This window comes from Patiria miniata, unplaced genomic scaffold (genome assembly GCF_015706575.1).
Source record: "Patiria miniata isolate m_02_andy unplaced genomic scaffold, ASM1570657v1 HiC_scaffold_24, whole genome shotgun sequence".
NCBI lineage: Eukaryota > Metazoa > Echinodermata > Asteroidea > Valvatida > Asterinidae > Patiria > Patiria miniata.
In genome coordinates this window covers 5,263,477-5,289,936 of record NW_024037063.1, presented here as the reverse complement: position 1 = coordinate 5,289,936, position 26,460 = coordinate 5,263,477, and the positions used below count along the sequence as shown (strand labels likewise).

General features: G+C 41.4%; 4 protein-coding genes across 8 annotated transcripts in view; 3 read left to right on the top strand and 1 right to left on the bottom strand.

The window, feature by feature from the left end:
- LOC119732573 (substance-P receptor-like) overlaps positions 1-2,591 on the top strand; it is a 35,490-nt gene extending 32,899 nt beyond the window's left edge. For all 4 annotated transcript variants that reach the window (XM_038206138.1, XM_038206136.1, XM_038206140.1 and 1 more), the window contains one exon: positions 1,476-2,591. In XM_038206138.1, the coding sequence (XP_038062066.1) occupies positions 1,476-1,811 (336 nt within the window). In that variant the 3' untranslated portion in view covers positions 1,812-2,591. The remainder of the gene's footprint in view (positions 1-1,475) is intronic.
- Positions 2,592-8,342: 5,751 nt separating this feature from the next.
- On the top strand, positions 8,343-15,123 carry LOC119732617. The gene is made up of 3 exons (XM_038206200.1): positions 8,343-8,885; positions 12,816-12,924; positions 14,092-15,123. The coding sequence occupies exons 1-3, from the start codon at positions 8,709-8,711 to the stop codon at positions 14,514-14,516; spliced, it is 711 nt and encodes a 236-aa protein (XP_038062128.1). The 5' UTR covers positions 8,343-8,708; the 3' UTR covers positions 14,517-15,123.
- A 744-nt stretch (positions 15,124-15,867) lies between these two features.
- LOC119731661 (UDP-galactose/UDP-glucose transporter 7-like) lies at positions 15,868-18,831 on the top strand. The gene is made up of 3 exons (XM_038204866.1): positions 15,868-16,260; positions 16,718-17,009; positions 17,482-18,831. Exons 1-3 carry the CDS (start codon positions 16,108-16,110, stop codon positions 18,075-18,077), a joined length of 1,041 nt encoding a protein of 346 aa, XP_038060794.1. The 5' UTR covers positions 15,868-16,107; the 3' UTR covers positions 18,078-18,831.
- A 219-nt stretch (positions 18,832-19,050) lies between these two features.
- On the bottom strand, positions 19,051-26,387 carry LOC119731659 (collagen alpha-1(III) chain-like). Of its 2 annotated transcripts, none has more exons than XM_038204864.1 (5): positions 25,921-26,387; positions 25,143-25,385; positions 22,435-24,740; positions 21,769-21,984; positions 19,051-21,165 (listed from the first exon to the last, which is right to left on the bottom strand). In XM_038204864.1, the coding sequence occupies exons 1-5, from the start codon at positions 26,084-26,086 to the stop codon at positions 21,025-21,027; spliced, it is 3,072 nt and encodes a 1,023-aa protein (XP_038060792.1). In that variant the 5' UTR covers positions 26,087-26,387; the 3' UTR covers positions 19,051-21,024. The 2 variants fall into 2 exon arrangements, with proteins under 2 accessions (XP_038060792.1, XP_038060791.1); XM_038204863.1 differs by having other exon boundaries at positions 19,057-21,165; positions 25,119-25,385.
- Between the last annotated feature and the right edge of the window lie 73 nt (positions 26,388-26,460).

Sequence of the window (26,460 nt, the reverse complement as noted above, 5' to 3'; positions counted from 1 at the left end):
GAAGATAATAATTCGCAAGTTGTGAAAATGGACATTATCAATGAATCACATGATCACACTCCTATATACATTCAGATATAACATTTTACAGTCGAAGTTTATATTGCGTCACAGATAATATTTTTTTGGGCAAATTTTTATTAATTATTTTTTACTCGATGTTATTGATTGAAAGTGAAAAACCACGATGGCACCTGTTGGTGTCGGAACGATTGACTAAAGCTTCGCCTTTGTGTTTCCGTCCATTAATTTGACACAAGTCTGGTTCCCAACAAGGCCTTTGACTTTCAAAGTGTGTGCCTCGTGCATGGCTTGTCCTGGTTTCTGATGGCATTTTGGCATTGCGAACTTTTAAAAAGAAAACAATCTCGGTAGCATCCTGCTTTCTCTTCATATTTTCACACGACTTTACCCACATAAAATGCTTGACACCAAGATAATTAATGATAATGCATCTGCGTTGTTGATCTTTGACAACATTTGCCGCTATGTAAAGTCAATTAGATGATAATTTGTCCAAAACAATGACGGAAAACACTTTACCAACCGTTTTAACAGTTCAAACAAATCTATGTCAAAACCATCACATTCTTTAAACAATTCCGATTTCATGTTAACCTACGGATAGAGTTTTGTTCACCGATATCATGACAGAAAAAAAAAACACTCCGGAGATGAAGGTGGCGTGCCGTGGCCGATACCTCTCCACGATATGATGTGACCGATTGCCTTCGGATGTTTTTAGAAACGCATCAATTTAGGGTGTCGCTGCAAATTGGTTGCCGAGCGCGCAAATATTGAGTGAGTACAGCGGTAGTCGTGCCGGCCGGTCGGCCGGGCCCCTCGTCCCCGTGAACCTCGCTCCAAAGTCCGCGAGACGATCGTATGAAACAAATGGCCGTACTTTCGGCGGCAACTTCCGAGGTTTTCATTGAAGTGACATCAGGCTATAAATTGATACTTGAAAACTGGTTACTTATTTGGGATATGCATGCACCGTTGAAAAAAAAAAATAACGTTCAGTTATTCTAGTACGTGGCATCCTACGGTTGTTCTGTGGTGTTTATTTTGTTACATAAGAACCCTCCCTCCTTAAACATGACGTAAGCAATTGAAAAGGATCGGTGTGTTCCCTGTCACCAAGCGTCTCATAAATCTCCCATTCGAAACGGAGGGGTTTGGTGCAGGCCAATGGTATAGCGCCCCCATGAGAAAACTTGTACAGGACGAGTTAGGTCTATTGACACAACGCCGTGATTGGCAGACACGCTGGTGATGTCATCGCGTACTGTTAGCCTTGCAAGGTACAGAGGCGGGGTCAATGCTATATGAACCTGCTAGACAGGGAGCAGTACTCCAATTTACTTGACTCTCAAACTTCCTTCCGTCCTCTGGATCGATAGATTTTCTACCCTTGCTGTCATAACCTGAAGGCTTTAATATAAACATCGATCTTTTCCCCCTATCTGTCACAGTTAGTCAAGATGTTCGCCGTGATAGTGTTCCTCTTCGCCATCTGCTACCTCCCTATTCACACCTTCAACATCGTACAAGACGTTCACCAATACACCGTGCTCTGCTACCCCTACATCCGGGTCATCTACGTCACCGTCATTGCCGTTGCCATGAGCAACTGCGTCTACAACCCTTTCATCTACTGCTGGATGAATAGTAAATTCCGAGACGGGTTTAAGAATGTCTTGCGCTGCTTGCCTGGGTTACGGCGCCACCAGCGACAGCAGGCGTCTCAGTCTGGATCCTTCCGGGGATTGAAGAGGACCAGCACGCTTAACACGCACATGCAGTCCTGACTATAGGCCGGCATTGAATACATGAGAACAAGAAGAGGTCAACACCGCCATGTTTGCCAATTTTAAATCATACCCTGCACGGTATTTGTTCACACAGAGGGCGCCCTTGTGTGCAGAGTGGGTTGCAGTCGAGTCAAGTAATGTGCGAAGTAACGGGGAATGAGCACTGACGAAGGAGTGATGTTGTCACAGTTTGCTAGAATGGCTTGTGAGTTGAGTTGAGTCGAGAAAGGATGAGTTGGGGTTGAGCTGTTTGGATTTGTGAGGAATGTTGTAAACTGTGCTTGTGTGTACCAGAAGGGCCGAATCTCACGCATTTTTGCGCATCAGCGCCATATGCATGGAGGATAGTTCCTTCTCCGAGCCTAAAAAAATCACTTTCTACCTTCTTGTTCTCATGTATTCAATTAGTATCTGGCTCCATGAAAATAATTGCAAGTTTAAATATTGCCTCGAAGGGAAATATTTTTTTGTGGTCGTTAACTTTCTATAATGATGACATCGCACGTACTGTACATTGAACTGTAGCATTTAGTGAACACGTGGTTTGCTTCACCTAAGTTTCCAATTTCACTATTAAATTATGTGGTTAGATAAAGCATCCACATTATGGATGTTATTTTTTCTGAAATATATAGTTTAAGCCACTAGCATAATTCCTTTATTAATTTAAAAGTTTTATACAGTAAAGAATTAAAAGCACTTATTTTGGAAGGGAAACAGTGTGTGCAGTTTACGGCGTGCTAATGGATATATAAATAGACTGAACAGAAAACTTGGTATGGATATGGATGAGAAATAATTGTGTAACGATTACTAAACGCGCGTCATGGTGCAGCTCTTAAAGTCACGTGACAGCGAATTGCCCAATCGGGTTCTTTAGACTTGCGGACCTGCAAGAGCTCAAGAACCGTTTTGTCCTGCCCCCATACGTGACCCCTTAGTCTAGCAAACGCTTCAAATCATGCCCATTTTGGGCGCCTAAATTTATGCTGTAGTAATATGGCAGTTTCCACAATCTCGCGGCCATGATAGTAGTCTGAGCATCACCCGTTGTCCAACAGAGCCCGCCCTCTCCGTAACCAACGTCTGAGCAATGCAAATTGTATGCGACCCCAGGCGCCAGCAAATCAGAGTCGACTTTATAAACTGTGACGTCATTTCGATCAGAACTGTGGACATAGCTGTTGATTTGTTATTTGGCTGTCATGTTTTTGTAATACAACAACGGGTTACCGAAGACCCGATATAGAAGGCGTCCGCTGAATGGTCAGAATCTCGAGGTCAAGGCGCAGTCTTGTTTGCATAATCAATCGCTGAATCTGATCGCATATCATAGACCTTTGTTGTGCAAGGGGATATTCCACAGACTTCTACGAAAGCGGTGTCCCATGTGTTTTCTATACGACCATATGCCCTTATGCCAACACACAAGCCTTTATCGTCTCCTGAAATACGAAAAAAATATGATCTACTTTCACTCGAAAAAAAACTATAATGTATCTCTATGCTAACGTTAAGCTTCCAAATTAAAAGGTTTCATTAAAAAAAAACCTGAGATAGAAATTTTGCTAAAAATGTAATCTACATTATAAATAGTAATGACTTTTTTTGTGGAGTTGCCGTGTTCTTAAAGACGGTCAAAGTTGACTTGAAGTTGTCGATTAAGGTAGAGCTGGTTCTCTTGTTGTCCTGTTACTCGGTAATAATCCGGATGCAATGCGCCTTTGAGCTGTTATCTGTAATATCCTCTGACATCGAGTGAGATACAGTCAGGGAAGCACTGTGACATTCGTAGGTTTTATACTGTGCAATGTAGTGTAAGATTACCCCGCCTTAATTGTATAAAAATAATACATGTTCATGATTGAAAATACAATTACGAAATCAAAAATAGTCTCAAAAAGCTTAAAAAGAAAATTTTCGAGCATAAACCTTGATTGTGGCATCAACCAAAGTGTTAAATACAATTTAAATCAAGTTATAGGCCTACCTCGCTTATTACACCAAAGATAATTCGAAATACCTTAAATAAAATAACAGACTCTAAAAAGGACACACGGCAAATCTATTGTGCATGAACTGGCAAAGTATTAGTATTTTTTAAAAGTCGTCATAATTGTGCCTACGCAGTGTGCTCTTTTCAACCTTGTCATTAGTGTTAGATCCAGCAAATTTAAGTACTTGATGTGACCCATGAATATCAATTTAAATTTAACATTTGGCTAAAATCCAGCACTGTTAATGATTATATAATGTATATTTGGAAAAGAGTCAAAGTAAAGTTTTAATTTGTGGAACATATAAGTGAAGGGTTCTGGAGACCGTTGGTTCGAATCCACCTCCAGTCGGTTTCTTTCATTAACTTGGTAGTAACTAATCAAATGTGTAAGATAATGACACAAATCTCAACTTAAGCGTCTACTCTGGCCAAACTACCATCTTTGCGGACTGTACATAATTAATTGTACTATATTGTAGTTTTGTTTTAAAAGAAAACAATAAATATTTATTGCCGATGCAAATTTGCTGTGATTCCTTACTTTAAGATTCCATGTAGACTCTTTGTACACGATGTTCGACAAATTTCGAACAAAAAAACCCTTCGGAACAGCCAGAACATAATCATTCTGTCACGTGACAATGGCGGATACCCGACTCAAACATCATTGGCATTGTATAAGGTCTCGGAACCAAACTAAGGAATACATGCGCGATTTCGATTGAAAATCAACTTATACCTTTGCTTCAGTTTACCGGTAGAGGGAGCTATTGACCTCCTGGCATGAATGGAACATTTACGAAACCTCGGCTTCATATCCAGTTCCGAGTGGGATCCTAAAAAAAAAATCATTAGCACGTTCCATAATTGATGTCCAAAATCAATAATCATCCATTCTGACTTGAAGGTAACTCATACTTCTTTAAAATATGCGAAGAGATTATTTAGTTTTTGGTAAAACTCCGAATGCCGCAATGAAGATATATGGTTGTTGACGTCGTGAGATTCGCTTCGCCTGAAGTCGCGTTGTGAGTCCGCTGTCAATAGACATGCGTTGCGGGTATCAAAGGGTGTTCTTTGGTTTTATTTTTATATATTAATAGTTTTAATTTTGTAACAATGAATTCACAGAAGGTTTACTCATGCGTATCCCAGCGATACAAAAAAAACCATTGCCCTCTGTATTCGCCTTAACGCATAAGGCCTATGATCTGGCATGGCAATGCCCAATGGATGATGTCATGATTCAGACTCGACTAGTTCCCAGTTCGGATGAGGAATTGATAACGGAAGCCTAGGGGCTGTTAGTGTGTGTAGCTAACAGACTGTATTGATGATACTGTTACCGGTTTGACAAGTGCAGGGAGCCGCACAACATAATTTGCAGGCCGGTGCTGAAGAGTTGAAATAGGCACAAAGTTTTGGGTCATTAGAAAAGAGGGCAAATTGATAGAATGACAAGACAAGGGTCATACAGGTTTTAAAAGACGAGATCGGAAGTAAATGATCAAATGAACAGGAGAGGAATGTTACAGTAGGCTATATAAAGGGCCTAAGTGATTCTTGAAATTAACCATGTTGGTTAATTTCAGATCCGTTTACTCGTTGGGTACTTGTTGCGTTTGGGTCTCGCCGGGTCGGTTTTGTCTATTAAGGTTTGTCTATCGGGTCGGGTGAGGATGGGGTTCGACTATCCTATTATGCAGGTTTGGTTGCCTTTAAGTGTAGGTAAGTTCAGTTTGATGGTTTTCGTGGGTTCGGTTTGGTTTCGTTCTGTTCGGTGTTGTGTCAGGCCGGGTCGGTAATATGACTTGGGTCCGTTCGTGCCACGGTTATTCCCTATCGGTATAGCTCGATATATGTCGGTTTGGTTCGGGTCGTTTGGTTAGGCTATACGAGTTCAATTTTGGTTAGCTGTTATTGGATCAGGGTTGTTCGTGTTTGTGTTGTTAGGCTTTTCAAAAGCACCTGAGCTAATTGACTGTGCGTGTTAGCTTTCGTTCCGGGGTATAGTTAGGGGTGCGTCTAAGGGTCATTCCGGCTATTTACACCCAAGCAACTTGAAGATCTTTCCAAAGTAATGGAACATGTCAAGAGGGTCGGTAAGAAAGTTGGACTGATTTATTGCCTCGGAAGCAGCCGGGGTCACTGGTCGGGAGCTTGAGGAGGGGGGTAAAATCTTGAGGAGGTCAGCTCTCTGCTTCCAAAAGTAAAGCTTCCGTGATTTCTTACTTAACACAGTTCCGGGAGCCGATTCCCCGAGCCCCCGCGGGCAATTCCCCCTTGCATCCACTGACTGAAATACAAAAACAAAAATTACTCCTATGCCTATTGCTGGATTGGGAAAATAAGGTCGGGAGTGTGGCACGCAATGAGTGATATACCCAGCACTGATTCTGATTATCGGGCTGACAGATTGACTCCTATTTTTAAATTGTTCATAAATTGATGTAAACAACATTTTACATCCCAAGATGTCGTCTGTGATTCTTGTGACCTGTTCCCCTTTTGCCCACCATACATGACCGTGATTGGCGTCAATAAGGAATGTTGTCATTCCAATTAAACATAGAGATAACAATTTTACAAAAAGGCAAAAATCACTATCTGATTTTCTCATAGTAAATGTTGTTATTGGGTCCGCATATAGGGCGGTAGCACATTTTCCATATGGCGTCGACAGTGTGTTGTTATACAAATAACGAATGTTTGTGAGTGCGATGGTAAGAATAATTTCATGAGGTGACAGATTGAATGTTCTATTCCACGAGGCGAAGCCGAGTGGAATAGAACATTCAATCTGTCACCGAATGAAATTATTCTTTCCATCGCACGAACGTAAAACATTCGTTATTTGTTTTATACAACACCTGAATAAATTCTCGTCATTTGATTGGTAAATTATAAACTACAATTTATTTTGATTTTAAAGATGTTGAACTACCCCTTCACGAAAATGTTTGAACCCAAAGCTGTAGCGCTGGCTCTTTGGAACAATACGCGCTGCGCGGATGGAACACACCAGCATGCATTTTGCACGCAAATACCGCGTCATGGAACAAGCGCAAAGTGAAACGGTATAACGCATGGGTATAACGCATGGTCGCACCGTGCATTATACCGAATAATAATATGTCACGTGATCTACAATTCACCAATCAGATGACGGGGATTTATTCAGGTGTTGTATAATATGTTAGGCCGTGTCCGAAACGGGCTTCCAGAGCTACGGCTACGTCTATTGTCAGCGCGTCTCCGCGTATTTTCAAAGGGCACAGACCTAGACCTAGCTCTAGGCAGTTGATTCGGATGCAGCCTTATAGTCAAATCTGGCAGCAGCGATTTTCTGCGGTGGTGCAAGGCTTATAAACGAGTCGCGCTCGGGTAGGGCGCACGCACTTCGGGCTCTTTTTCGACCAATAGGAATATCAAAAAAGCGCGCGTGCCGCGTCTTTAAGAACGCGTGCAGCATGCGCGTGGCGTACACGTGACGGGTCCACATGGAGATAGCTACGTGCTTACACACAACCAAAGGTGGCCATAAGGGTGTTTTAAAGGGTAACTTTTGCTCCTCTGGCGCGTTTCCAACTCTTTAAGCGGGGGTACACGTAGGACTACTTCAAAGCCCACAGTCTACCCCCTGGAACTCCATGCTTATCGATTTCTTCCTGGAAGGAAACTGGATATCAAAAACCTGTCAAGTCATGAACTCAAATGAGCTACCGCAAATTAGGTAAACCGTGAGCAAACTGTTTGCGAGAACTAAGTACGGGTGGTTCGTAAGCGAGCACAATTTAATTGCAATAACAGTTACCCAAGGCCATCTTATAATTCATGTTGTCAGGAATGTAAAGATTTATAGATATCGTTGTAGGTAACGTCATAAATAACCCAAAAATTACTCATAGGCCTACGCCATTCATATAGCATTTTGTATGAGAGTTTTTATGGTCCATGTATTAAGTGTTAATATGGGGCCCATAATATATAACTTAATTATAGGGCACATAAAAATATATAACTTAATTATAGGGCCTATATCAAAATATATAATAGGTCCAAAGCGATTATAACAGGGCTGCATTTGCGCTTTTACATGCTATTTTGAAGAAATGGGACTCGGAAGACACTCAAGTGAGGTTATTATCGTTAACATGCTTGGCAAATTATTTACCAGGCAGTAAACATAAATGGTCCACGTCGAGGCCTTTTGACCCAAACATTACCGGTACCACAGCCACACAGGAACACACAGGTCCGGCAGTACGGTTACATGGCCCCTCAATTTCTGCCAAAACATCCCAGGCCCTACACAGGTCCTACTCAAAATACAAAAAAATAATAAAACTGCTCCAAATAAAAACGCCGGTTGCCGGGGGAATACACGATGTCAAATTTATACCCTCCTCATGTAGGCTTCCTCTTCCCGCGGAACGTTTAAGAGTCCCTCGAAGTGCCGCTAGGGAGTTGAGCGGTTATGACACTAAACTCATACACTCACAAGAAAATAGAAAGTTGTGCGGGGAGTCACTCGTGAGCTACTTATAAATGGAGCGCTTACTTTTGAACCGGTCATCGGTAGCGCGATTTGCACACGTCCTTTCATCATTTTTGGTAAGGGTGGGCACGAAGTAATGACTAACTAAGGCAGCGAAACCTCTCTAAGGTTTGCCGTAGAGTTGGGTACTGTCGCGCCAGTCTACCCCTCACTCCTCCAAAACGGGGGTCTCTCTGAGACTGTCATGAGGTAAGGAAGCATTTGTAATCAGAATACACCCGAGAGGGAAGCCTTGTGTTAGGGCCTTCACCAGGACGAGAATCTCTTTAAGTGAGAGGTGGGGATTATCATTAGGCCGTAATTCACTGCAGAAACTCGTCGTCTTTTGGCAAACGTGATGGCATGCTGTGGCGTTCGGGTCATCGGAAGGAGAGGGGATCTGCTGTGGTTTGTCTTCGCGACTGCGTTGCTGCTGGCCAATTTTCCTTCTGTGCCTTGCGCAGTTTCGGGCCAGACTCACCCGGGGAACCGTGACAAAGTTCGACCTGACGGGACAAGAGATCCAGAAATCAACGTGAGTATTCTTAATTATAAAGCAAATCTTTTGGAATGTTCAATGTAAATAAGCATTGTCCGGGACAGATACGAAATTGAGGCTGCCATTGCACGTACTTTATTGATCAGAATTGTCAATAATCGAATCACCAGAAATCATTGCATGTTACACGTCAATCACACGTCAATCACAAGTCATCCGGTCTATGGTCAAATGACAAGCTTTTCTAATGAAAAGTGACAAGGGCATCCCTTTTCTGTGTCACAACTTGCTTCCCTTTCCCTAAGGCACGTGTCACTTGACTTGTGATTTGATGTATGATTGACTTGTGACTGACTTGTGTTTTGGCTTATGATCTGACTTGTGATTTGTTTGTGATTGTCTCGAACGACAACTATTAGATTGAACTTAACTGGTGGAGAACTTCACGATCCACTGGATTAGGTACATCAATCATGGATAGTTTCACGTTTTGGACCCAAATGTCAAATATTTTTGAAAGCCATTTAGATACTGCGATTGTTAAGAAATTGCGTGCCAACCTTGCGTGTGACTATTATGACGACATCTCAGTAGGCCTCAGTGAATTCATCGATGACCACGAAAGTAATGGTCATTTCGTGATGAGGCAAATTTGACTAATTACCCCCGAAAGAATTACAGTTATATCGTTCTGAAGAAGGCGCAAGCTGATTTTTTGTTGTTGCTTGATTTAGGAGAGGGGATGGGTGACTAAGAGATAGAAGTGAATAATTCATGTTGACAGTTTTTTAGGGATAGGACCTTGGCATTTTATCGTTTTATTCTGACGCCAGGAACGGATGTTAAACAAACACAAAATGACGTTGAACGAAACACAGGTTAATTTGAGTGGATATACTATTTACTAATAGGCATATTTTTCGGCAAATTTGAGCGAGATACTAGCACACTTTTCCGTTTTGAATTCAAAGAGAAATCGTAAATGCAAAAAAAAAGGTTGCCGAAAGAATTCATAAAAAGAAAAATGATTCACAGCTTTGATTGTTATCTTTGTTTCTATTTCGCCTAAATTCCAAAGTTCATTCGTCGCAGTTTATTTTGTTCCAAGAAGAGTTTAATACAATATCCTGCCAGTAATTAGTTATCTATTAGGGAGGAACAACCTCCTTCCTTAAGTCGATCAATCAAGTGGGTTGTCATTGTCTTATATAAGGATATAAGGTACGTGCCTTTCCCTACGACTTTGTTCATAAAATGGCTGGCTGGTTGGTTTGTTGGTTGGAATGTCTTTCTTTTTGTGTTTGGTGTTACAAGAGCGCCATGCGCGTTTAAGTCGCTGCGTGATACGCACTTCGTCAGTATACGGTGGCCTTGAAGGTGACATTCATTGGAATGCATTTACGGAAAATATATTTCAGGACAACATCGTGAATATAAAGTCGACGGTATATGTCACTTCACAGCCACCGTACTACCTTTGAGTCTCATATCTCTATGGACCGATGACATTGCATACGCTGCAGGTAACGTCCAAACCTACAACCGGGGCTGTCAGAATAAATCTTGCAATGTCATAATTGAACGGAATTTCTAGCACAAGATGGTTCCTCCAATTTAAGACATTAATAACACACCTTAATCCTACTGCTCGGCCAAAAAACTCCATGTGACCGCTTGGGTAAACGTGACTGTTCGTGTCTAAGAAAGCAAGTTGTAGGTATAGTTGATGAGAATAACTCCGTTACATTTTAAGTCTGATGATAAACTAAACGTTTAGGCATATTCTGAATCTGAAAAAAATAGAAACTTGCACACTTTTGCAGCAGTCTTTTTTTTTCAAATTACGATTATAATTCGATGGAAAAATAGAGTAAAATTAGGTCCAGGAAGATTTGGTGATAAATTTCGAGTAATTTCCCTCAAGATTTGTCGTGAACCGGACAAATACTTCCCTCAGAACAAACTCAATGATCAGTATCGTTTGCGTCTCTCCTCCTCTTTGATTGATTACCTATACCGACGGCCTCTACTGATGTACCAACCAACTTTTTCTTGATAGATCGCCAACCTGCTGTCTGCAAAACAGCCGATACATCTCACCGAAGCCAAGTCGCAGGGAAATACATTTCAAGTACCTGTCATTTATTGGTGTTGACTCGCTGGTTTGCCTGTGGCAGTCGATAGTACTTTATACGGATACGACTCAGACCACATCCTGAGACCTACCTGTCTGTGGTCCGAAAAGATTACAATTTTACAACCTGTTGCTGAACTCCCTCCCCCCCCCCATTCCCCATGGAAAAAAAACTCTATGAACCTTTGGGTTTCATGTAGTAATTGTGCGATATTAAATAATAAAATTATCCTAGATGGTGGAAGGTCCAATATCAAACACTGCACCATTTTTTTTATATGCGTGGGCTATATACATGTTTTAATAAGGGAATAGATAATATGTGCTTGGCCGGTTTAAAACAAGTTCATTTAAACCGGCTTTGGGCCTGGACGCTGATAAATACTATTGGGTCAAAAAGTCAAAATAAGTCAAAAACTATAAATTTCAAACTATTTTGTTTAACAATTTCATTTCATGTTTTTTTTTAAAACACCCTCTAGATATGTTATGGTATGTGCATCTCACGTAGTACTGAATATCTCCTGATATGGAGATTGGTGCGCGCCGTGGCGTGTTCTTAGGATTGAATTTAGTGTGAATTTTAGGACTCTATGAAATACGGACTCATTGGTAGTATTGCGCATGCCTGAGTGAAGATTGTGAACGTTCAACCAATAAAAGGGTAAAAGGGACCAGATTTCATGGTAGTCCAAATTTTATGTGACACCGCAAAAGTGTTTAAAACCAGCCAGCCGGTGTTTTATCAACCGTTTAAAACCGCCCACGTGACGGGCTCTATATATAGAATAGGTATTAACTGTCTCAGGTATTTATGAATGTAATTTGCCTCACGACCTTTCTAGCTCCAAAAACCTTGCCTTTTGTGCGTCTTAAAGAGTTCACATTTCATGTTTACTTCTTCCATCCAGAAGAGAAAACAACGTAAATTGACCCAAAAGAATTATTGGTGTTTCAATTTTCAATTTCAGGGCCATGTTAAATTGGGTGTAGCGAATGTTTTGCGCAACTCATGGCTGTGTGTGTTTTGCAAAAATGTGCACCCACGGCGTACCCTACGGGTCACGAATCTCTCTATCTTACCGTACCACACACGAGCAAGTCAAGCATTTTGGGGGAAGAAAAGGGGGAACTAATGCAGATGCGTGTCAGTCAAATTTCTCCTCGGAAGGAGTTCGTTATGCCAAGGAAACGAGAAGGGGAAATGGAATCAAGGCGAAGCAGGGGGCCCCTGCGGTTTAAGTGAATTATTTAGCCGGGTGTGAAGTTGGAACTGATTGAAAAACTTGCACTTTGTGGGAACTCGGATAATAGTTTGTGTAGGCGTTTGATACATTCCCCGTTCCGATGTTCATTAAAGCGAATTGAAGGGAAAAGGCATTGAACTGTTTGAATAAAGTACGTGGGTAGAACTGATCAAATAATATGAAACAACCTTGATTGGATCGATTTTTTTTGGGGGGGGCAATAAATCCCAACAAAGACACCCTCACCCCGCAAAAAGTGAAATTATTTTGCAAAATGTGTCGTACGTCACTGGCGCCCAATACAAGCAAAAATGTAAATGCAGTTAGTTGTATGCGCAAATTCAAATGCACTAAATGCCTCTATACCGATCACTGCAGCTCGCCTGTACAAATTCATCTTTTTTTCCTTCGCAATACGCCCCTTGACCAGAGGTCAGCTCCTCCCACCCACTAACCCCTCCTTCCGCTTCGGATTATCTAGTCTCTCCCTCGAGGCGTTCTTCAATTTCCCCGAGGAGGCCGCATATACAGATAACAGTGATAACTTATGGCATCTGAGATCCTCTCTCGGTTCTTTTTCTACAGGAAGTGATGATAGATCCACTACGGTACGAGGCTAGCTCTGTAGGACATGGACTCGGTGCGATCTCCCCGCGGAAAGTCACGGGGGACACGGAGGGAAACAGAGTTTCTGGTAGGTTGGTGATTATTGAAGGAATTTACTCATCCACCGGAATGGTTTGTTAAATTGCTCGGCTATTTTTAGAGGAGATATTTCAATAATGCCCTTTTTAGGTACAGCTATCATACTCTTTCATCAAAGCTGAGAAATGGGTGTAGACCGTCTCAGCCAATAAGTATCGCTGATGATGAACATTCTACGTCATTGAAGCAATCCCCCCCCCCCAAAAAAAAAACATGCAATGCTATTGACTCTTTTGGATCCAAATATTAAACAGACGTGAATCCAAGGTATTGACGATAGTTTAATCGTTACCTTACTTTAAAAATTATTTTTGTAATCTTTACATTTTGGAATTGGAGCAAAGCAGTTTCAGTAAAGTCATTTTGAACTTGAAATTGGCGTCGTAACAACGTAAAATTCTTTATCAATCACCGCCATGGGTTTGCAATCTGTGTCAGATACTGTATCTTGAACCAAATTCTACAGACCCCCTGTCCCCACGGGGTGGGTCGTGTCACAAACTCGACGCACGCATCAGGCAGCTACAGCAGCCAGGAAGCACATGTAGCTAGCGATTCGCGAAGCCGGTAGGCCTGGCACGGTTGAAATTTGGGACTGGTTTCCCCCCATCAACATTCCCCTTTAAAAAAATGACAGATGGTTTTAAACCGGAGACCTGACCAGGGCAATGACTTCGATTTTTTGGGGGGCCGGGTTTTTCCCCCCTAAAGTCGGGTTTAAAGTTGTTGATCGTTACCCTCCTCTGTTTCTTTCAATTTCTGCCTACTTTACACTGATGCACAACTAAAACTGTTCTCTTTTGCGCGGACCCAAAGCTAAAGCTCCAAAAAAGTGTCCTAGTTCCTATAACTTGCCCTCAGGCGGGATTGACCAATATAAAACGGAGGTTCCTCGAAGTGGGTTATCCATGTTAGGCATATTTCGACTGACCAATATGTCAGAAATTGTGTTTCTTTGATCTTCTGACGGTAAGAACAGTCTATTGATCGAAAACTCAACTTAAGTTAAAGAGAGCAAATCTCTACCTGGTTCTGCTCAGAGTCACACTGCTCTTTTAGATAGACTCTTCGTTTGGCCATAGGATCCGCAAACTTTTCCCAGTATTTGCTACCAATCAAAACCTCACTTTAATTCATATTTTGCACTTCCGTACAGGTGGTGAACCATCGAAAGGCAAGCAGACATCACGTGATCGGATGCCAATCCTCGTCGGCAGAAAAAGGCGAGAGAACCCCAAACTCAGATCACCAGACGAGCCAATGGGAGCGCATCTACCACAGAGGCCGTGGCTTGGCAACGATTGCACGCGCGTCCAACCCCCGTCCAATCCTACCGTAGTCGCTGGTATCATAGGCGGGGCACTAGCCTTCTTCCTGGTGGTAGTTCTGACCATAGTGTACTGCTCCTACCGCAACCACCCTCCGTCAGACACGAGGAAGAGACTAGCGGAGATGTACGCTTACATGCGAGGACTGGAGGAGGTGTGGGTGGGCGTGGCCAATACCGGAACCAACGTGGATACTGAGAGTGCTAAATACCAGGAATGGCAGAAGATGAACAAAGGCTACATGGTGGTCTGAACAAAGTCCTCTCAAAATGAACAATGCCTCTGAGCTGAACAAAAGAGGGCGCTATAACGACCCTATTATTTGGATAGGCTATACAAGCAGTAGAAATAATGCTACTGAGTACTTTACTTCAGTCCATAAATAAAAGACTGTGAAAAAAATTTGAATCATGGTAAATGTAATTCTGTCAAACTTGGAGTCACGGGGTTTATTTACCCCTCCCCAAATGACGGTCGTCACAACGCCCCCAATCGGTGGCCTGTTGTCATTGTGGATGGCACTCTCATTTCACAACCGTGAACAAAGATGGTTACATTTTGACCAGGACTCCCATAACAAGGACACAAACTGACTTTCTTAGCAATCGCACGAGTGCACTAGCACCATCATTGCACACTGCGTCCATTTTGTGTCCAGCTTCATTTCGGACAGCGTTGTGTGCACATAGCGCCCTCTGTTGATACGCAGAGACGCCCTCGTTGGTGTTTTCGGTGCCTCAGTGTCTTGAATGAACGTGATATTGACTGTAAAACGGTCTTTTTAAGTAATAATAATGTGAATAAAGCAGACAAATTTCTTCTGTCTTCTGTATTGTAAGAGACATATTTGATAATGAATTAAAGGCATGTCGTGTAAAAAGAAATTATAATAAATCAATACATAAGCGTAAATGATTTTGAAGAAAAAAACGAGCTGATCGTCATGTTGTTGGTACGGTTGGTATTGTTGCATATTTTAACAACACTAGGAGAACTAAATACGGATTAAGACGCAGAGGTATGCAGAACAACTGCAAAGACGTTTCGTCATTGGAATAACAATACGGCTTGTATAGCTAGCTCTGTGTATAAGTATTCGCTTCGGGCACTTCATGTGCCACGCTGCAGCATCTCACGCCGCAATTTGACTGTTCTAGATGTGTTGATCAATAACTACTCGCACCCAGATTATACATCATTCTAGATACTGAATTGACCTCCAGAGAGCTCTAATATAAACCTACCGCACCCTGAGAGATTTCAGTCCTAGTTACGCTTATTCTGCTTACAAGCAACGCTTGAGTACGCGAGAACCGGCTCCAATAATGCAGTAATGGGTAAGTAAATTCAAGTGTACCAATAATGATAAAGATGGAGGGAACGAAAATAAGTTCTCATTGCAATGCAGAGAATTTTTTAAGACTGATTGCTTTCAAAAAGCTGTCACGATGATATGTGTCACACAAAAACGTAGCCTACAAAGGGGTTCCATTGCCAAAATCAGGGAATAAACCGGACTCAGTGTAGACGAAACCGAAGTTTGAGAAAATTGTCGAGAATTTGACGCACCATGGATTTTGCATAGCGCCCTCAAGTGATGTCACGTCGTGTATGTACGTACGCCGCCTGGCCAAGTTGGCGGAATGTTTGTCAAACTACACGGAAAAACACTCGAAAGTATCGCGTAGCTCACATAAACTAAAGAGAAAATTCACTTCCAAGTGGGGTGAGGTCAGTCAGCCTCTGGTAGGAGGTAGTTTAATTCTCTATCGTAAAAAAGTACTGGTCATCTGTTAAACAGCGACAACGGCTGATTTTCGTAGCCCACCGAGCAGCGTGTCGACATGACGACAGTACCGGGCCAGTCAGCGCGCTGGTCCGGTGTCAGCGCCGCTGTATTTTACGGTGTACTTTCCGGCTCCATGTCGTTCGTCAACAAGGTCGTCTTGAGCACTTTGGGCTTCCATTTCCCGTGTTTCATCATGTTGTGTCAGATGGTAGGTGTCCATTTCTTTTACTCATAATATTATTTTTTTAGTCACAAACTTATTTGCTAGAGCAAAATATACGAAGGGGATTTTTTTAATTAAACAGCACCAGCCTTGAAGTTGGGGTTGGACTGACATTTTAACAGACTTAAGTCAATACAGATTATTTACACTGTTCCTCTATGGTTGCATAGAAGTTGCAGTAGGGCTGTTGCCTATTGATAATTACTATGTATCGATTTGAATATTCAACTTCAAGAAGGAAATTCAGTGTTAGGCTAGGTATATAACTTATAATAAAATAATGTTAATAAAAAGAAAATATATCAAGCTGTGTTTTTTTTAAATTTTGTGTGTGTGTGTAATATCCGAAATATCGTCAAAGTTTTAATCTAATTTAAAGTAAGTTCTATTCACTTTATTAGCAAGTTGGCTACTTTTTAAATTCTTCTTCATTTCCCTTTAGATTCTCACAGCATCTGTCTTCAAATGCCTTGGCATCTTAGGTCACCTCTGCCTCCCTCCAGCTACCTTCACCAACCTCAAGCTGTGCTGGCTGCCTTCCATCCTGGGTCTGTTCCACTCCGTTCTGTCTCTCCATGCCTTGGGCGGGATGAACGTGGCCATGTACACCATTCTCAAACGTTGCGTGCCACTGATGAATCTGTTGTTGACGCCATGTCTGCTGCAGAAGGGAGCACCTAGTCTGCCTGTGGTTGGGTCCGTCATGGTCATGACTGCAGGATGTGTGTTTACAGGTTTGTTCCTAAATAAAACCTTGAAGTTTTGATTTGGTGTCACCAAATTCAAATTAGAGTTGTGGTCGAAATTGGATTTGAATCATAATGTCTGATTCTGGATCCTGGAAGTCAACAGGTCTATTTTTAGGGTGGGAAGGGGGCTGTCGTTTTTTTACTCTTTTTTTTTGGCGAGCATACTTGCATTTGTCTAGTCAACAATTGTAACAGATGCAAAAGCCAATAAAATGCATGTTCTTTTTTAAATTAAAGCAACTGCTATATGCCAAGTGTAACACATAGTTTTAGGTGCTGTGATAAGTGTAACATATTGTGGCAAATACAGAGTCAGCATATTTATTTGAGCTAAATGTTCAGATTCTTCAGAACAAGAGTACAAACGACATTCAACTTTAGAGCGGTACACAACTGCATGCAAATCAACTGACTGTGTACTTATTTTCTGTCCCCATGCTTCATTTCTTCCTTGCAGGTCTTGGCGATTTGACCTTTGACCTTACAGCCTACACATTCGGCATGCTGAGTGTCTTCTCTCAATCCTTGTACCTAACGCTGGTTCAGAGCCTCAGCTCGCAGCACGAAACGCTATCAGCGGCCGACATCGCGTACCTCAACAGCCTCAACTGCATACCACTCTTGCTTCTCTACACAACAGCTACGTCCGAGTTCACCCAAATCTTGGATTTCCCAGATTTACATTCCATCAAGTTCCTTGTGGCATTTCTTGTGGTGATTTCCATGGGATGCGCTTTGAACTATTCAGTCTTTCTCTGCACCACCCTGACCTCTGCCCTCACGCTGAGCGTTGTGGGGGTCATGAAGAGTGTAGTGGTTGTGATTGTTGGGCTGTTCACCTTCGGTGGCGTGCAGCTCAGTGTGCTAGGCGGAATGGGCGTCACCTTGAACACGCTAGGGAGTGGCTGGTACACGTATGCAAAGTACCAGGAAAAGATCGGTAGTGTCAAGATGGAAGTGGAATCCGCAACTCAGGAGTTGGTTTCCGAGTTCACAATGGGCAATGGTCATTTGACAAACAACCAGGCTTTGACAGGCATAAAACTCACATAATAAATGCCTGCCATGTTATAAATGTAGAGGGCGCCCTATGACCTTCTCATGAGACATGAGGAAAGGCATATACACAAGGACTTTGGAATTCACCTTCACAGTTCTTATGCAATTTCTTTACGGGTTTTTCTGTGTTTTATACATGTATTTTTAAGCTTCTAACATGAGGTACAGATGAATATATTTTAATGTGTTCCAGAGTTTTTTTTTTAATTTGGAAATCTTGTAATTTCTTTAATTTTGATTCGAATTATTCTGTGTGCTTTGCCACTGCAATATCTGTGATTTTATTCAACTATGCAATTTATTTAAATTTTTAATTGAGTTAGTAATTAAGACTTATTATTCCACATTTGTCAGCACTTTTTTGTCAGTATTCAGATATATTCAGGATTTTATGTGAATAACTATTACTTTTCAATGTGCCATTGATCATTTGAAACGGCCCACCGTGCTGCTTGGATTTGAAGTTTCCACGAAGTTTTCAGATAGATAGGGTTTTATAATGAATCAGGTTGTAATATTGAACTTTATCATTCATATTCTTTGTCTTAAAAGATGTTCCAAAATGACTCACGAAGGAGCCGATTTTCTCCTTGCAGAAAATTTCTCACAATAACTTGTGCTTAGCGCAACTGTAATGAAATAAACCAAAAGTTTGCATAAAAAGAATCATCTACATGTAATTTTTGTTACTTGTCTCATATTAAAGTTCCTTCAAAGTTGAATCACCCATTTTGTTATTGATTTTTACATGACCAAGTTAAAACATTTTTCCAAGAAATAAAAATATCTAAGACAAAAATGACCGAGTTCATTTGTATGTGCAGGATGTCTTCATATTTTTCCTCGAAACGTTTGTGCCTTATATTATATAATTTACTTTTCACCTAAAAAAAGTCCCCTTTATAAAGTCATGGACATTTCATCACACGCATGTACACTTTCCAAACAAGATAAACACAAACCAGAATCAATCTACCCTTTAGAATTAATTTATTGCAAAAACCAAACTTGAAATGATTCAAGACACACTGACTGAAATACAAAAATACTAAAGTTACAAAGTTAAAGGCTAAGTATCTTTTTGAAATAAACACGCTGCACCATGACCTACAACAAAACATTAAGTATCATAGTCACATGTAAATGTGCATCACGTTTTCTGTGTAATTAATTAGTCATATGAAAATAGGAAAAAAGAATGTTCTATAATAAACCTTTCATAAAGCAAATTTACAGTCATTTTGCCAAACAAAAAAATAGTAATTATGTTGTTAAGTATTTCTACCCCCTTTCTGCTAGCTATGTACAGCTCTATTATGATGGGTCATAGTTCATGTACCTATTTCGTGCATGAAGTGTGCATCACTCTATGACGTGTTGTACCTTTTTTAAAATTTGAAACGATAACCCACTCCATTTTCTCCAATTTCTTCATTCAACTTTAATTTTTTTTTTTTTTTAATATGAATACAAAAACACGATTTACAGACTTTATTTCTTATTTTCATATTTCCATGCACTATTTCTCTGCAGGAATGTTTAGTCACTGTAACATTTCACAATAGTTGTTAGAAAATAGCTGCTATTGTTTACTTTCATATAAAAGCAAACAAACAAAAATCTTCCAGAACCATGAATAAACCACCAAAGCTGAAATCGGTGAGCATCTGGTCAAACAAACACACATAAACGGAAGAAATTTAAATATTTTTAAAGCAAAAAGACACATATTAACGGAAACTAGGAAATGATTTCAGATTACGTTTTACGAAGTTAACAAAATGGCATATCTTCCTTTTAAACCCTCAATTTGCCTATATGCTTTCTAAACTTTTTGTAACTGATTACAAGAGCGCAGACAAAACACTACTACATGTAGCTTTAAAGCAAGGAGTAAGTTCAGGCCAGGACCATTAGTTGACTAGTGGTTGGTTCGTGATGTAACCTACGCCTACGAACGCCTCTAGTCAAACGACAGTAAAAAGTCTGGCTCCTCGTTGTGCTTTATGATGCGCACAGCCATTGGTAACCAGTGATGCTACCATGCCCCGTGCTCCGGTTCGAAATAGTTGACTAGAGTAGCCCAACCATCCAACGTTCGAATGAAGTAAGTCGAATTACAGTAAACTATAGTCTGTGCCTGAACATGCTCCATTTTAAAGTTACATTATACATGTATGCAATCTACATACCACTACATGAAAATGTCTTTAAACAATCTGGACCCAAACAATGAAAAAAACTAACGAGCCAGACAAATTGCACAACACAGTACAGCTATGTTTACAATTGCCTTGAAATGCAATGTTGTACTTTGTTCGCATGTGTGCTATGTACTTAGGGTCAAAAGGCTCCCGTTAGAAAACCTGTGTAAACAAAGTACGGCAAAGTATTTCATCTTCAGCCGACTATTTGGTGCATATCTACACGTATTGAAAGACATTTTCTCTTCATTCCAAATTAGGACTGTTCTAAGTTTTTAACAAAATTCAGAAGCAGAGCTAGTAATATATACACCCATGTAACACTAAAGAAAATAATGAAGAATACAAGCAACAGGAAAAACTGCTGGCTGTGCACAAACTCTCCAAGAAGGAACATCGAACATTCATGACATTAAAATATTCCAACTGTTTGGCGATAATATAAGACAATAAGATCCCCTTACCAATGACACTTTTGTCATCAAATGACAGTCTTTGTCACGAATAACAAAGCTTGAGATCATGATTCGACAGCTGATGACAAAATCTGTCATGAAATGTCATTAACGGCATTGTCACGTTAAAGCAAATTTGACATCGGTGACAAGTCTGTCACAAAACAATAAAGCCTGTCACTAAATGCCACATGCTGATCATCAGTAATACGGCCTGTCAGTGACAATCAGTGACAAATGGTGGCTTGTCACTGATTGTCACACCCACTCGGTGACAGCCATCTAGAATTTGTAGTCCTTCGCTGCCTGGGAGTTGAGTGTCGGCATGGCCTCACTCAGATTCTGGTCCAACTTGTGGTAGCCATCATTGCTTCGGCTACGACGTCCGTCCCCAGTCCGCCCCTCAATGATGACAGCAATGATCTACAAACAAATAACAAATATCAATTTCAAAATACTTTTTTTCTTCAGAAATGGGATGCTCTTGTGAACTTGTAAGAGGCTCAAGAACTGTTGACTTTTTATAACACAGGCCTTTCCATTTCAAATTTCAATCTTTTTCAATGTGTGCTTGTCAATCACATGTCCTCAAGTCTGATGTCATGTCACAAGAAATTCAAATGAACTCTGACAAACTCATTCCTTGTCATTGTTCATGTCCTCTTGCATGATCTTACTTGTGGACGGACCGCTGATTGACCTTGATTGCCTTGTGACTGACTTGACAGAGTTGTTTAATGATTCCATCCAAGTCAATTAATGAGTTGCAGGGGATGAACAATGACAAAGGAATGCCTTTCAATAGCTTGTGACTTGACTTGGGACGAGGTGACTTGTGATGACTTGCAGTGACTTGTGACTGACTCTGTTACAACTCTGTGACTTGATGACAACTCGGACCATTTACAAGTCCAAACCAATAAAAAAGTTGTCAGTAGACCACTCACTGCCATCCACAGTTTCTGCTCCTTCTCGGGCTCATAGCTAGGTAGGGAAAATACGAGTGTATATTGTATGCACACTTACTTTTTGTTTGTTGTGGTACAGGATGTACGTAGCCATAATCAGCAGGATAGCAGTCAACGAGTACGCCATGAAGTGACTGCTCGATGTTTCCTTCTCGTATGCCAGGTCGTTACTGGGTATTCCTGCTATCACCTTGTTTCCAACATCCGCACTGACTGGTTTTGGAGGCCGTTCTGCTTCCTTCAGCCTCTCATCATTCACCCCCTCATCAGGATACTTTAAAAAAAAAGATGGTCAGACAAAACATTCAAATAAGGAGACCTTCAGACTTTTTCATTGATTTTCAAAAAACTTATAAATTTGAATAATGTTAATACTGCATTACTTAGTGTACATGTACATATACTTTGCAATAACTAATTCTCAGGGCACTTTTGCTCAGAGGGATATCGAATATTCCAAATTTAACATTGTGTGGGAACCAATGAAAATTCATTAGCCCAAATCCTTCATACACTACATGTACATGTAGGTTTGGGAACATTTTACAAGGAAGGCAAGCCACGCCACTGTTACAAATTCAAAGACTGTGCCACTGCCTTTCTGTAGAGTGCTACATGTAGATTAGAGAAGGATTCTGGAATGTGCATGGTCACAAAATTCTTCGGGAGATTGAGTTGACAACTCGGACTCTAACAACTTTGAAAATAATTTGTTTGTACCAACCTCATACTCTCCTTGAATGTCTTTAAATGTTTCACCCTCTGGGTTAAAGAAATCACCATCGACTTTCTCTCCATCCCTGGAGTCATCAGACTCTGAGCTGAAAGATGATTCCTCAGAGGCTTCTTGTTGCTTTCTGTCAGGTACCAAGCTTGGTTCGGCATCATCAGCTCCTGCTTGCTGTTCTTTCAGATCATTGTCACCTTTCAAGTCCATTCCTTGCTCATTTTGCTCAGAAACTTTCACTGGATTGTTAGAATCCAGACCAAGATTTTCTTGTGCTTTATAGCCTGGGTTCAGGTTATTTCCTGGCTGACCCCTATTTCCATTTGGATCTGGATATGGATTAGAGTTGTACCCAGTTTGACTACGGCTTCCTTGATCATAGCCATCGCCTGGGTTCAGGTTGTTTCCTGGTTGATCCCTAGTTCCATTTGGATCTGGATATGGATTAGAGTTGTACCCAGTTTGACTATGGCTTCCTTGTTCATAGCCATCGCCTGGGTTCAGGTTGTGTCCTGGTTGATCCCTATTTCCATTGGGATCTGGATATGGATTAGAGTTGTACCCAGTTTGACTACGGCTTCCTTGTTCATAGCCATAGCCTGGGTTCAGGTTGTTTCCTGGTTGATCCCTATTTCCATTTGGATCTGGATATGGATTAGAATTGTACCCAGTTTGACTACGGCTTCCTTGTTCATAGCCATAGCCTTGCTCCTGGTTGTTTCCTGGCTGACCCCTATTTCCATTGGGATCTGGATATGGATTAGAGTTGTACCCAGTTTGACTACGGCTTCCTTGGTCAGAGCCATGGACTGGGCTCAGGTTGTTTCCTGGCTGACCCCTATTTCCATTGGGATCTGGATATGGATTAGAGTTGTACCCAGTTTGACTTTGGCTTCCTTGGTCAGAGCCATGGACTGGGCTCAGGTTGTTTCCTGGCTGACCCCTATTTCCATTTGGATCTGGATATGGATTAGAATTGTACCCAGTTTGACTATGGCTTCCTTGTTCATAGCCATCGCCTGGGTTCAGGTTGTTTCCTGGTTGATCCCTATTTCCATTTGGATCTGGATATGGATTAGAATTGTACCCAGTTTGACTACGGCTTCCTTGTTCATAGCCATCGCCTGGGTTCAGGTTGTTTCCTGGTTGATCCCTATTTCCATTTGGATCTGGATATGGATTAGAATTGTACCCAGTTTGACTACGGCTTCCTTGTTCAAAGCCATAGCCTGGGTTCAGGTTGTTTCCTGGCTGACCCCTATTTCCATTGGGATCTGGATATGGATTAGAGTTGTACCCAGTTTGACTATGGCTTCCTTGTTCAGAGCCATCGCCTGGGTTCAGGTTGTTTCCTGGTTGATCCCCAACCTGGTTTTGATCAGGATTTTGTTGCCTCCCAGTGAAACCAGTGCTTCCTTTGGGGTTGTCTTTACCCCTGTTGCTTCCTGGCAGACCGTCATCTCCGACATTTCCTTTATATTGTTGACCTGAACTGTATGCATCTTGACCATCTTGTTTCAAGTTTTCTTGTCCATTCTCGCCATCATGTTCTGTGGTTCCTGTAGCAGCATTTACACCACCTTGACCTGTGGTTTCTTTTGCACCATTCTTACTATCTCGCTGTGGGACTTCTCGTCCATTCTCAACACCTTGACCTGTGGTTTCTTTGGCATAATTTGCAACATCTTGACCTGGGGTTTCTTTTGCAACAGTCTCACCATCTCGCTGTTGGACTTCTTGTCCATTCTCACCAACTTGACCTGTGGTTCCTTTGGCACCATTTTCAACATCTGGCTTTAGGACTTTTTGTCCATTCTCACCACCTTGACCTGTGGTCCCTACCGTCCCTTTGGCATCATATACACCACCTTGACCTGGGGTTTCTTTTGCACCACTTTCACCGTCTGGCTGTGGGACTTCATGTCCATTCTCACCATCTTGACCTGTGGTTTCTTTGGCATCATTTACACCATCTGTACCGGTATCTGGGGGTCCTTTTGCACCATTCTCACCATCTGGCTGTGGGACTTTACGTCCATTCTCACCATCTTGATCTGGGTTTTTCTCACCATTCTCACCAGTATGTCCGTTTCCTTCCCCGTATTTATCATCAGCTGGTACAACCCCAACACTGCTTTGTTCTTTGCTCTCTATTCCTCCATTAACTCCATTATTGGTGTCAGGTTCCAGTTTACCATCCCCAACGGTGTTTTCGGTACTTGTATGTCTGTCGCTGCCAACGTCTGTCTTGTCAACATTTGCTGGGACTTCGAGAGGTGTTGTTTGTTTACTGTCAGCGTTACCTTCCAGAAAATAAAAGGTTTTTAGTAATTTAGAATACTAAACACTATTCACAAGATGTAATTTGCATCAGGATGATGTAAAGCAATATTAGGTTTTGCCCTTCACCGACGTACATGTTACCTCCGGCTCCCGAACTGGAGGTTGTGGGTTCAAATCCCACACAAATGATTTTGTCCAACTTTCACTCAGGAGGTTACACACGAGTATAATGTGTGTATACATGGATGAAGGGCAAAACTAGTAATACTGATTTATAATAAACATGGTAAACAGTTAAACACAATCATCAGTGATCATGACAATAGGGGCCTACTCTTCAAATCCAGAAAAGCTGTACGTACATACACATGTTCAGTGAAACTTCACGTCCATCTTACCATCTAGATCTGGGTTTCTCTCACCCTTCTCACTAGTTTGTCCGTTTCCTTCCCCGTGTTTATCATCAGCTGGTACAACACCATCATTGCTTTGTTCTTTGATCTCTATTCCACCATCCACTCCATTTTTGGTGTAAGTTTTCAGTTTACCATCCCCAACGGTGTTTTCGGTACTTGTATGTCTGTCGCTGCCAACATCTGTCATGTCTGTCTTGTCAACATGTGCTGGGACTTCGAGAGGTGTTGTTTGTTTACTGTCAGCGTTACCTTCAAAAATAAATAAAAGGTTTTTAGTAATTTAGAATAATAAACACTATTCATAAGATGTAATTTGCAACAGGATGATGTAAAGCAATATTAGGTTTTGCCCTTCACCGACGTACATGTTATCTCTGGCTCCCGAACTGGAGGTCGTGGGTTCAAGTCCCACAAAAAATGATTTTGTCCAACTTTCACTCGGGAGGTTACACACTGAGTATACTGTGTTTACACATGTACATGTATACATGGATGAAGGGCAAAACTAGTAATACTGATTTATAATAAACAGTTAAACACAATCATCAGTGATCATGACAACCTGACAAAAGGGGCCTACTCTTCAAATCCAGAAAAGCTGTACATACACATGTACAGTTCTTTTTATTGTGGCCAACGATTTCCTTTGAATAATGTCAACTTTCAATTTCAACAAATTTTGAACCAAGAAGCAATACTAATTTGTTGGTTGTGGGGTTTGTGGGGGGGGGGGGGGGTATGCATGGACTATGTAATTAAAAAACCAAATCTTTCCAAAATTTACCTGCCATGCCTGGAACTGGTGGCTGATTGATGTAAGCCGTGTTTGGCAAGACTGGTGCAGCCACAACGACGGGTAACTCGGATACAGTAAGCAGTACGAATGCAGCCAACACTAAGCAACTACGTCTCACTTTACATGCTTTAACTCGATCCATTTTCATCATCATCAATGGCAGCGCCAATGTCGTCGTAACCAATAATGCAACGCCAACGTGGCGACAAAAAAAATCTGAAGAAACTCGCCTGCCTGTAAAAGGCTGTATGCTGCGTTCTGTCCCGATAAACACAACTCTTTTAGACGATAAAATGGTTAACTTTAAACCTCGATGTCCACGTTTCTGTGCATTTATTTGTTGCTTACGTGGCTGTTTTGTGTTGTAGAAAAATCACGCCCGTCCCAGCAAACAAATTGTGTTGCGATTTGTACTGAATGCGATCGATTTTTAGTTTCTACAGAGTAGAGCACTTCCGCCGCGCAGAGCGCCCTCTATGTTGCACTTTACACGTGACTTCTCACGTGACTCAACTCTCATCGCGATAA

What these genes read in the sequence shown, in the direction of transcription:
- LOC119732617 (XM_038206200.1), top strand. Translation starts at nt 8,709, where the DNA reads ATGGCATGCTGTGGCGTTCGGGTCATCGGAAGGAGAGGGGATCTGCTG. An exon ending in CAAGAGATCCAGAAATCAAC is followed by an intron (nt 8,886 to 12,815) that starts GTGAGTATTCTT and finishes CTTTTTCTACAG; the next exon opens with GAAGTGATGATAGATCCACT. An exon ending in GGAGGGAAACAGAGTTTCTG is followed by an intron (nt 12,925 to 14,091) that starts GTAGGTTGGTGA and finishes ACTTCCGTACAG; the next exon opens with GTGGTGAACCATCGAAAGGC.
- LOC119731661 (XM_038204866.1), top strand. Translation starts at nt 16,108, where the DNA reads ATGACGACAGTACCGGGCCAGTCAGCGCGCTGGTCCGGTGTCAGCGCC. An exon ending in TCATCATGTTGTGTCAGATG is followed by an intron (nt 16,261 to 16,717) that starts GTAGGTGTCCAT and finishes ATTTCCCTTTAG; the next exon opens with ATTCTCACAGCATCTGTCTT. An exon ending in TGCAGGATGTGTGTTTACAG is followed by an intron (nt 17,010 to 17,481) that starts GTTTGTTCCTAA and finishes TCTTCCTTGCAG; the next exon opens with GTCTTGGCGATTTGACCTTT.
- LOC119731659 (XM_038204863.1), bottom strand. Translation starts at nt 26,086, where the DNA reads ATGATGATGAAAATGGATCGAGTTAAAGCATGTAAAGTGAGACGTAGT. An exon ending in ACCAGTTCCAGGCATGGCAG is followed by an intron (nt 25,386 to 25,920) that starts GTAAATTTTGGA and finishes TTATTTTTGAAG; the next exon opens with GTAACGCTGACAGTAAACAA. An exon ending in ACATTCAAGGAGAGTATGAG is followed by an intron (nt 21,985 to 22,434) that starts GTTGGTACAAAC and finishes TTTTTTTTAAAG; the next exon opens with TATCCTGATGAGGGGGTGAA.